We start from the raw sequence: 12,163 nt of genomic DNA, 5'->3' as shown, positions 1-12,163 counted from the left end.
CGCGGAGCCCTAACTCGTCTTTCCCGCCACCGAACGCCGCCATCTTGGTATCGTTCGAAAGCTCGAAGTTTCGCCCACGACCTACTGTATATACCTTTATACAGTATGTCGTGGTTTCGCCATTCCGTTTCTGAATTCTTCGGTCGTCGCCATCTTGTAACAAACACACAAACACAAAAGAAGCGCGGGTCTGCTAGAGGCGGTCACACGGGCCCTGCGATGAAAGCGGGCCTCCGATTGGTTGCCGTACTGAAAGGCGTCTCGCCATTGGTTGCTGCTGCAGCAGCGGGCAAGCTGGCAACCACAGCGGACCGCAGTTGTCTGCTTTGAAAACCACGCCGGCGTCGTTCTTCGTTTGACACTCGCAGAATTCGGATTTATGAAAGCTCCCAAGTCAGTGATGGATCGTCGCTCATTCGAAAAGAACTTTTAAATGAAGCATGCCTTCGGAAAACGGAAACGCAAGCCTCCTACGGCGGGAAAAAGACGGCGGCCAGCGGGGGAAGCGGAGAACCCGACTGAACACGCGGATAACGTGCCGCGTTATCTTGCACCGTGCGATTCCAGCAGCGATGCCGACAATCGCCCTGTGACATCGACACTGATAACCAAGCCACCGGAAGATGTGCCAACGGAGGCTCTCGCACCTGTGCGTACGGCCGCGCGAGTCGGCAACCGAGATCGCGTTGTTGGAGGCGACGCGGGTCGAAGGTCTCCATCGCCGGCAGAGACGGTGTGCGTTTCCGATGCATCGTGCGACAGGGACACGCAGCCTGCGAGTAAGCTTCAACCGTCGACGAGCTACATACTGTATGGTGACTCAAGGCTCACCAGACGAATCGTCGCACGATTCAGACGCGCCTCGAGCCGCGTTTTGTGTCAGCGGTGACTGCAGAAGCGCAGGCATGCAGTGTTCGCGACTCCCTTCGCGCAGTGTCCGCGACTGAGCGGAAGCAGCAATGCCAAGAACAAATTTCGGCCCCTTGTGACTGAATTCATTATTATGCCTGTTTCCGCGATGAACTCTTTGATCGCTAAAACTCTGTGCCCAAGATGCCAACAGCGTTCTGTGGGTGTGCAGTGCGATACCAGGCTCGGTCTGGCAGTGAAAATGGTGGTCATGCACTACTCCAGACGGCGCAAGAAAAGGATAAAGAACGCCTGAAGAAGGCATCCAAAGCCCACCAAACAATGAGGCAAAGGTGTAAGAAGATGCCTGACAGCAATGATTCAAAATATTACAGCCCTGGTGCATTTTAATAAATTTGCAGTGCTTTTAAAACTTTGCAGCCAGTTTTCTCAATTGCATTTTTTGTCAATCACCTCGCTCGTGGAAAGCGTAGCACAACAATGGCTGGACCGATTTTGGCCCAGTTTGTTTTGCTGTGATCCACAAGCTGTGCTGCACTTAAAGACAGTCCTGAAATGTTTCTTTATCTTTCCATTATTTAATTATTTCACAATTACTACATGGCTCCATGCAGTGAAGCACAGTCATGTGCATGTTATGTTGAGCAAAAAATTATTAGCGCACTAAAAAAAAATCGAACACTGTCTTGATGTAGATTAGACATCTGGGCAAACATGCAAAGTATTCCCAGCTCCCTATCATGTTTCGTTACTGTGCCAGGCTTTCCACAAGCAAGGAACTTATAAATTCTTATAAAACAAAAACTAATTAAGATATCCTAATGAAATTTTAGATTTGTCTCTTTATTGCAATGTGCAGTGTGTGTGCCAAATTTCAACCCTTTCTGTCAAGAAACAAAAAGTTAATTCTGATCCCCTCCTCCCCCCTTAAATATGCTTGATGAGGGTTCCAGATGGGCGATGCGTATTCCAGTTTAGTTCTGATAAGTGAGATGTATGCTTGTAGTCTGACGTGTGGAGGGGCTTCCCTCAGGTGACGTTTTAAGAAACCTAATGTTTTATTAGCTGATGATATTAGGTTAGTTACGTGCAGTCACCAAGATAAGTCATCAGAAATGGTGATACCTAAGTATTTGTAAGAATGGACGAGGTCAACAGGGGAGTTAGAAACGGAATATTCAAAACAAAAGGGTTGCGACGGCGGTGAAAAGACATGTACTTACATTTGTCAGGGTTGAGTGTCATCATCCACTGCGAACACCAGTTTAGCACGAGGTTTAGGTTTGCCTGAAGGGATTCTTGGTCAGAAGGGTTAGTTACCGAACGATAAATAACGCAATCATCAGCGAACAAGCGGATATGGCAAGATACGCGCTGGGGTAAGTCGTTAATGTAAATGAGGAATAACAAGGGACCGAGGACGGAACCCTGCGGGACGCCAGAGGTGACTGGGAGCGGGTTAGAGGATTGGTTATTAATGAAGACAGACTGAGAGCGATGCGTGCGGAATTCGTTAATCCACGCGATGATGTTTGGATGTAGGTTTAACTGGGAAAGTTTAAGAAGCAAGCGTTGATGAGGTACTTTATCGAACACCTTAGCGAAGTCTAAGAAGATGGCGTCAGTTTGTAGATTAATATCAAGGTTGGCGTGAATGTCATGAAGAAAAATGGCTAGTTGAGTCTCGCACGAAAAACCCTTACGAAAACCATGCTGTGACGGATGAAAGAAGTTATTGGAATCTAAGAATTGCATGATTTGGGAGTAAATGACGTGTTCCATGATTTTGCAGGGAATACTTGTTAATGAAATGGGCCGATAATTAAGAGGAGAATCAGCATTACCTGTTTTGTGCACGGGAACGACCTTCCCCACTTTCCAGTCGTCTGGAATGGTTCCTTCGGAGAGTGATTGTGAAAACAATAAAGAGAAAATACTGGAACAGGCTGGGTTAGCATTTTTCAAAATTTTTGGATTGATGTCATCAATGCCGGCAGCAGACGAATTTTTTATTTTATCTATTATGCACGAAATTCCACTACTGCTGAAAGTTATGGCGTCCATGGCTGTAGTAATAATAAGTGGTAATGTAAAACATGGTGCTTCGGATTCGTCGGTAAAAACAGATGAAAATGCAGTGTTAAAGATGTCTGCACACTCGGAATCAGCCATGATTTCACCAGCATTGTTAGTGAGGGTGATAGCGCGCGCTTCCTTCGGGTTTTTTTGGCGCTCTTTGGCCACACTTGGCCCTTGCGCCAATAAACACTACATATCATCATCATCATCCTTCGGGTTTATCACCTTCCAGAATTTCTTGGGGTTATCAACTATCATTTTTGGTAGTACTACTTCGTAAAATGAACGCTTAGCACGTCCAATCTCGGCCAAGTATGCGTCCTCAGCTTCATAATATTTTTCCCATGCGTGGGGGTTTGTGTGGCGTTTCGCTGTACGAAATGCGCGTTTTTTCTTGTTTTCGAGCCTTTTCAGTGTCTTTGTGAACCAGGGTTTCTGATTACTCTTTCGTAAACTGCATGACGGAATGTATTTATTTGTTAGTTCGATAACTTTATGTTTAAAAAGGGTCCAGTTCTCGTTTACACTTCTGGAAAGATAGGACGTTTCAAAGACCGACAGAAAGTTCGTTATTTCAGAGTTGATTGCTTCGTAGTTTCCCTTATCGTAGAGCCTAATAGTTTTCTGGGAAGTTTGTTTTAATTCAGGTGAGAAGTCAAAGTTGGCATGGATTACTTTATGGTCGCTGATTTCTCGGAGGCCTGTAATGAAATTAAGACTGTCTGGATGAGTGGTCAGTATGAGATCCAGAGTGTTCGCTGCTGCCCCTGCGACGCGTGTCGGTTCAGATACAACTTGGGTCAAGTTAAAATTAAGGCAAACGTCAATGAAGTCATTCGGCTCTTCTTGACTAACTATGGGCTGAGGTTGGTTACTCCAGTCGATATTGGGGTAATTGAAGTCCCCAAATAGTAGGATGTGTGCTTTAGGGTGCTTTGATACTAGATTATTTAGAACATTGTGAAGCTTGCGGGGAAAGTCGGGACTTTTGCGAGGTGGCCTATAACACACACCAATTAATAACGTCAGAGGTGAGGCGCGGCATATAATCCACAGCATTTCTAAGTCTGACGTGACATTAATGGCAGAACAAGACAATTGTTCGCTGACTGCAATTAGGACTCCTCCCCCACGAGAATACTTGCGATCAGCGCGAAAAAGATTAAAGTTGGGCAGGTCAAACAGAATTTCTGAGTCAGTGATATCGTTGTTCAGCCACGTTTCGGTTAATATAAGTAGATTGCTGCCTGACGAAGTTACAAGGTTCGATACGATATCGCGTTTCGGCAGGAAGCTGCGAATGTTAGTAAAGATTACTGATAGTGAAACGTTGGCACATGTCGTAGGTGGGGGATAGCGCGATGACCGGCAATGATGAGTTGATTGTTAAGATATTTCTTTTACAGATTCTAAAAGTTCATCAAAAACATAACGTTTGGGGCCAATATGCAAAGTTTTAAATCTCAGGGAAGAAGGCACGGACTTCGCCCTGGCAAAAGCGACAAGATGTTTCCGGCAGTTTTGAACGCGGCGCGAAAAGTCTTCACCTACGCTGTAGTCTGTACCTTTGAATTTTGAACCTTTAGAAAGAATTGATTCTTTAGTTTTAAAGGATGTAAACTTAACGATAATTGGGCGTTTCCTGTCCTTAGAGTGTCGTCCGAGGCGATGGGCACGTTCAATGTCGTTAGGGCTCAACTGGGTGTCCAGGTGGTTCGAGCAGTGGCGAATGATCAAGTCTTCTGTAAGCGAATACGTTTCAGTGGGGTTGGTATCTGGTAAACCATAGAAAAGTAGGTTATTGCGCCGAGAGCGATTCTCTGCATCATCTAGACGAGCTTCCAGCACACCAACTAAACGAGACGTTGCAGCCGAAGTGGCCTGAATCCCCTCCAGATCATTGCGGAGTGTAGATAGACTTTCGCAGTGAGTTTCTATTGCGCTGAGACGCGTAGTTAGATTAGTCATTTTCTGGTCCATTGAGAGCAGTTGTATTATGGCAGAAGTATTAAACTTGAATTGCATTATGGGGCTGCATGTGCCAAAACCACACTCGGATTATGAGGCAAGCGGTAGTGGCGGACTCCAGATTAATTTTGAGACCGTGATGTTCTCTAACGTGTCCCAAATCTAAGTACACATGCGTTTTCTATTTTGCCCCCGTTGAAATACGGCTGCCACGATTGGAATCAAATCTATGACCTCTAGCGATGCCATATCAGCAAAGCTAATGCGGCGGGCAAAGAAGTGTTGATTTGACGGTCGACCCCTTCCGTACTGTCTCCTGGACCTTGCAGTGCGTTTTAATTAATGTGGCTCTGCTTCTGCGTGCCCTGTGTAAGTTGCCCGCTTGACATATTTGCATAGCATTTATTTTTCAGAAATAGCAGCAATGTACCGTACCGTACCTTGAACTTAAGCTTATCCTGCTTCCCTGCGACCGCTGTCGTATAGTAGTGAGGTTTCCTTGCCTTCTCACGTCACCTCCCCCCCCTCTCTTCTATGGAAACAGTTTCTTCTCCTCTCTACAGTTCTATCTGCATCCCCTCTGGTCTCGCACATTAGTAGAAAGGGAAGCACTGCAGTTTCTGAAATGCTTTTGAGAGGAGTCACAGATAATTACAGCTGTGAAGCTGCTAATGTGGCGACGGCCAGGGAGCTCCAGAGGGCATTGTGCACATTTGACGCGTTGGGGTGAAAACGAATTTCTCCTGTCACCTTTCCTTTCTTAGTCGCACCTGCCATCTATATACATGTTCTGAACCACCCCCCAAGCAGTGTGCAGGACAGCAGCAGCCCACAGCAAAAGCAGCAGCAGTGGGAAAGTTGAAGGAAGAGGCAAAGAAAGCTTCGCTTTAATACGTGGAAAAATTGTGAACTATGACTTACACACAATCTACAGACATGATAGTGTTGGTTAAAGAAGCCCCTTTTCTAGTGTTTACCATTCTAGACCGGACACGGCGTCCATCATTTGTGCATGCCGGCGCACGGGTGTCTTGGGGGCCATGGAGCAGTGCACCCAGTTCCTTGCAATACCTCTAGCTGATGCTTGCCTCCGCCGCATCGCGGCCCAAGCAAGAGGCCTCGTTTCTACCAGAACGCCCGCCTTTGTGTATAACGTTCGCGGCCAGCATTTCCTGGTAAACATTACTGTTACATACGCTCCAGTTGTCGGGAAGCGTGAGAAGTAGTCAGGGATCTTTTAATGCTATTGCGTTCTACTCTTAAAGGCAAAACTTAAGCATCCTCCAAATTTTTTTATTGTTCTAACCATTTCAATCCAGCAGCAAAAGTTGTCATCTATTCATACACACTTCAATTCACTCTGTTAGGTACCTGCATGCATTGTTCACGGTATATTTGAAGAATATTTGGCGTGCTTGCAGCCTCCTAAATAAGAAAAAAGTGACACATCCGTGCAAAAATACGAGGTTGCAGCGCTAGCCAACCCGCCACCACTGACGTGAAGAGCAGTCATTCACAATATCGAAATGAAGTCAGGTTTTCATGCGCTTGACAACATGCCAGTCATTAATGCTGCCTCTGAAGGGTCATCACCTGTGGACTGCACCGCTACCGAAAGGTTGACATCAGTGCAAAATGCCATTATAGAGTACTGCCTCCCTGCGACTATGCAGGTGAATGGAGTAGTGAAGGTGTCCTCAGATCCCTTAGCTTCAACAGTGGACATGCGAAGGTGGAGACGCAAAGGACAAGCTCTAAACACGTACAAACAGGACTGCCAAAGCTCATAGAGAAGTGTCTTGTTACCATATTTGTCCAGATTGTTGAGAAAGTGAAGAAAGTTGCGTCAGTATTGGTAGAACAAGACATTCTCCAGCTGCCCAGTCGAAGCACTCTAGAGCGTTTTCTAGGCTCATCACGTGGAGATGATGGCGTGACCCAACTCATGTTGCAAAGGCTGTCAACCAAGCTCACTTGTCACCTCTGATCACAAGCCAGGGCATGCTCATTATTTTTGGACAAAATGTATGTGATACAATGGTTACTTTTTACCATTACCAAAGGGATGACTTCATTGGTGAAGTAGGCTACGGTGAGAGCTTTAGTAGAGAAACATTAAATGAGCCAGTGCTTGCTAATTCACTTCTGTACTTTGTCCTTAACGGACTTCAGTTTCATTCACAATCCTTGTGGCCTACTTCTCCGTGAGAAATTGCACTGGCCACGAACTGCACATGCTCATGTGACATGTACTAAAAAAATGTTGAAGACGTCGCATGTTTCGTCATGCACATCGTCACCAACAACCACAAAATCAACATCTTGACATTACAGCTACTATACAATGCAAGAATCAGGCCTTGCATTCAGCACTCTGGACAACTGAACTGAAGGCTTTTTCTAGCTTTCAATCTGGATTAGTCTCATTTGATAAACGAATGTGCGGTTGTAGTTTTTGCTGCGTGATATCCGAAAAGATGATGAAATAGCAGCAAACCATTTGAAGAGCTTCTACAAAATGCATTAAGGCAGCCTTGTAAAGCCAGTTCGATTTTTGACCAGAAAACAAGTCTTCCCTACAAATATTGAAAAAAATGAAGGTCGAAGGAGCAGTGCAAGTTTGTGACAGCTGCACTGAAGCTCTTGCAAGAGCAAGTGGGACACACATGTGATGCAAGTTTTACGGGTGTTAGACCAATGGTCGAATTCATGGGCACCTTGTGCTGCTGGTATATGCTCATGGAGATAAGTGATTGCACCTAGTACATACACCAGAATAATCTTGACTGCAAGCAGTTCGAACCTACAAGTGATGAATGGGCCATTTGGCTTGAAAGAAGCTTCCTTGACTACCGGCCAAAGCCAGTGCCACACAAAGAACCTCTCAACAAAGATTTATGAAGGCCTGGTGATGACAACTCGTTCAAATGGCTAGTGCATTCTCGATTTGCTTGAAAACATGTGTTTTCATTTTGTTTTAGTGAGGAAAACGTCTTCTGAGCAAATGAGTCGTTTTTTGGCTGGCTAAGGAAATCAGCAGGCTCAAGTGATCAAATTAACGCCCAAGCTATTCTCTCAGGTACTAAGACTCTGAAAACTGGCATCACTCTGGCACCAAGCATGAGCAACGTGATGGCTGCAGAAGGCAGCTACAGCTTGTCAACGCTGCCACAACAGAAAAGCACAGTGAGGAATTTTCTTCAAAGGCACGTAGAGAGCTCACACAGGGACTCGGCCGAGCACAGCCATTGCTTCCTACTCCAGATGTCACAGCATTAGCTAGGGTTAGTGGTTAAATGGCAAGAGCTTTACATCGAAACATAGAATGTGGCAAACATGTCATCATTTTGATGAAGCCTAACACCTCGGCACCCTCGGATTCACTGATAAAACACCAAGACTACGGGGAACTTTCCTACCCATGTGGACAGCTTTTAGCTATTCTTTACACATTGATGAACTTCAATCAAGTTCCTATCACGAAGTGACACCTGAAGCACCCCTTTAAAGAGGCTGTAAAGAATGGACTGCAGCACTCCATGAGTGCAAAGTTTTGATGTGTTCGATGCCAGGCCACAACAAGAACTTTTTGGAACTGTTGCTGACAGTTTTTCCAGCCAATATTTACAAATTACGTTATAATGGAGGTAGACAAGCATGACATTGCCAAAGTTTTCGAAACAAAACTACTGTCACAATAGACCCTCAAAGTCTGAGCTTGATCTCACAGCTGGTTGAGCACTTTTGAGAGAAGGGCTTGCTTGTTCACAACATCTTGTCTTGTGTTGCTTACCTCTGATGTTCATTGTCTACAAACATCAATGCAATTTGCGAAGTTATTTTATAGCGCCAAGTCCAGTAAAAGCACTAAGCGTGTCACCATGAGTGTGCGCAGAAGCAGCACCATCACGTCATCTGCTCTGAGACTGGGTAAGCTGGGCAACATGCTCTGGTGGCCATTGCATAGACTAGGTGGAACAGACTTTGCGCTTTGTTTCTACAGCCTGTGCACGAGCATGAAAAAATATAGAAAGCTATGATTTCACTGTGAACAATGCCATTCGCACTAGGTTGACCAACTGTCAGGAGCCAAGACGAAGTAGCACTGCAACCAGTGTGGTTACTGACACTACTAATTAGTTGAGACTATGAGTATTTGATTGTATTTTGGGACGATATAACACATCTTTATTTATTACATTTGCAACCACAAGAAAAATTCGTTTGAAAGTAAAAAAATCTTGGGGGCCTAAAAATTAGGAGATTTAACATCCTGAAGGGCAGAGAGACATTGCAGTAATAATTTAGACCACCTAGGATTTGTGCACCCAAGGCATGGTAGACAATTCCACCCTCATCAGAATGTGGCTGCTGTGGCTGGGAAAACAACCTGTGACCTTAAACTCAGCAGCAGTTTTAGGGATGAGTTTCAAGGAAAGGAGTCGGCAGAGGATTATACAGAGTGGTGAGATTGTAGGCATAGCTAGTGTCAGCTATGCTGGGCAGGGGTAATTTGAAACCACACAGGGACTGAAATAAAATTGCTGATGAAACACACCTTATCAAGTTTATAAAGCTGTATCTTAACTGGCTCTTTTTGTTATTTATTATGCATTACCAGTGCTATAAAGCATTGCTTACTATACTTTTATTGGCTTTTTGTACAAGCAACTAACCCTCTTATAACTAAATGTTCAATATCATACAAGACACATTTGTCATGGCAACCTGCTATCCCCTAGGATGAATAGTGTTATGTGATGGCATGCTTAGCACATTAAATTTATTAACCTCGCAGTTAAAGTCTGTTTTAAATAAGGAACCATCGCAGAGGTACCCACCTCCTTTTTCTCATTTTCAAGTTGCACTCTAAGTTGCCGAAGCGCTGCTTCCCTCGTCACGACACTTTGTGCCTTCACCATGTCCACTTGCTTCTGAAGTTCTTGCACTTGCTTTGTGAGATTCTTCACCATCTGCAAGGATGTTTCAGAATTTATTTATTTGGTTTATTTATTTGGTACATACTGCTAGCCTTAACAAAGGCTTTGGCAGGAAAGGGTACATTCATAAAAGGGAAAATACACCATTCACACAGGGTTCAACGATAATCGTTTACAAGAGGCCTTGATTTAGAAACAAGCTTATTCATACACACGTACAGCGATATAGGCAATGCACATTCATGGTGGCAATAGAACATAATGTAAAAACCACATTTCATCATGTAGCAACAAAGATATGGTTAGACAGCTTAGACAAAAAAGAATCGAGGGTTGTACAATCGACAACCTCTTGTGGTAACATATTCCATTCTCTGATAGCTTGTGGGAAGTATGAATATCTGAAAGTGTCATTGTGAAACCTATACTCAGATAATTGTTTATTGTGTTTCGTTCTTGAAATTCTAGCGTTAGAGTCTACTAAAAACTTCTTTTTGTCTATTTTTAGGGCATTGCTCTGGAGAATAAACAGGAATTTTAGTCGGAGATATCTAGCACGATCTCTAATTGTAGGGAGTCCGGCTAAGCATAGAAGTTCAGTTGGGGAATCATGACAACGGTATTTATTATAAATGAATCTGACTGCTTTTCTTTGTACGTTCTCTAACTTCGCTATGGCACATTTAGTGTATGGAAACCAGCATATGGAGCCGTATTCTATAACGGAGCGAATGAGTGACGTGTACGCGAGTAGTTTGGTGTTGGGTGAAGCGTATCTGAGAGACCGTTTGAGGGAAAAAAGTGCTGAGAGTGATTTTGTTGCCACGTATGACATGCGTTTGTTCCATTTTAGATCAGAAGAAATAATTATACCTAAATGCTTGTATTCTTCTACCCTATGTAGTTCTCTTTGCTGAATTTCGTATGGAAAGGTTAGTGGTGCTTTTTTTCTCGTGACTGTCATGCAGACAGTTTTTTCTGCATTTAGCGTCATCTGCCAGTCTTGACACCATTTTGCTATATTTTTAAGTGCGTCATTCAGAACAACCTGATCATCCTTGGTCTGTATTGGTTTATAAATAATGCAGTCATCTGTGAACATGCGTACCGTTGCGTCAATGCCATTTGCAATGTCGTTGATAAAAAGAAGGAAGAGAATGGGAGCTAAAACTGTGCCCTGAGGCACACCGGATAAAACTTCAACATAGTCTGAGGATTGCCCCTCGAAATGAACGAATTGTTGACGTCCGGACAAATATGCTTTTAACCATTCTGTAAGAATACCGTGTCCCAGAATTCCTTGCAGCTTATGAATTAGTTTTGGATGCGATACCCGATCAAAAGCTTTTGATAGGTCTAGAAAAATTATGTCTACCTGTCCTTGCTTATCGATTGTTAATGCTAGGTCATGAATAGTCTCTATTAACTGAGTTGTTGTAGACAAACCACTCCTAAATCCATGTTGGTTAGGGTTAATTAGAGAATGACTTTCAACAAAAGTTACGATGTGTTTTAATATTAAATGCTCAAAAATTTTCCCTGCTGTACAAGTGAGTGAAATAGGACGGAAGTTTGAAAGATTTGTAGCATCACCTGATTTATGTATCGGAATAATTTTTGCAATTTTCCATTCTTGAGGAACCTCAGAAGTTTGCAATGATTTTGTAAAAATTAGCAATAAGTATTTGGAAACCCATTCAGCGTACCTTCTGAGAAAAGTATTTGGAATGTTATCTGGGCCGCTGGATGTTTTTATATCAAGATTAAGTAATAAAAAAAGAATTCCCGCTTCCGTTATATTTAGCTCACATGGTACTTCACCTATGTCACTTGTCTGTGCGACCTTGTCTGGGATAGTGTTATTGTCCACTGTGAAAACTGATTGGAAAAATTGATTAAATTGGGTAGCCTTGGTTAAGGCTTCTGTTGGCAATAAGTTGCTCTTCTTCGGAACCCTAGATTTCAGATAGTGCCAAAATTTATGAGGGGATTTTTTAATGAAGTTATTTAAGGGTTCATCTAAGTACTTTTGTTTAGCCGTTTTTGCTGCTATCTTCAACGCGTGAGAGAGTTCGCTAATTTTTCTTGTACAATTGATGAAAGAAGTTCTTTTGTTTCTAAGTTTTCTGAGCCTTGCAATTCTGCGTTTTAAATGTATAATCTCTCTTGATATCCACAGGTTCATTTTGTGTACAATTTTTATTTTCTTAGGAATGAATGAGTACAAATAAGCAGGCTTTTTCTATAAAAAAGACATTAGAGTGATGACAGTAAACTCTGCATGGCTGCGCAGCAGTAATGACTAT

General features: G+C 43.5%; 1 protein-coding gene across 1 annotated transcript in view; it reads right to left on the bottom strand.

Annotated features, from left to right (window-relative positions):
- Positions 1-12,163, bottom strand: part of LOC126545209 (deformed epidermal autoregulatory factor 1 homolog) — a 112,818-nt gene that overhangs the window by 31,351 nt on the left and 69,304 nt on the right. Inside the window, exon 6 of the mRNA XM_050192969.3 lies at positions 9,759-9,890. Coding sequence (XP_050048926.2) covers positions 9,759-9,890 — 132 coding nt within the window. The remainder of the gene's footprint in view (positions 1-9,758; positions 9,891-12,163) is intronic.

This window comes from Dermacentor andersoni, chromosome 10 (genome assembly GCF_023375885.2).
Source record: "Dermacentor andersoni chromosome 10, qqDerAnde1_hic_scaffold, whole genome shotgun sequence".
Taxonomy (NCBI): domain Eukaryota; kingdom Metazoa; phylum Arthropoda; class Arachnida; order Ixodida; family Ixodidae; genus Dermacentor; species Dermacentor andersoni.
The sequence above is the reverse complement of the archived record's forward strand: the minus strand, read 5'-3'. Positions and strand labels throughout refer to the sequence as shown.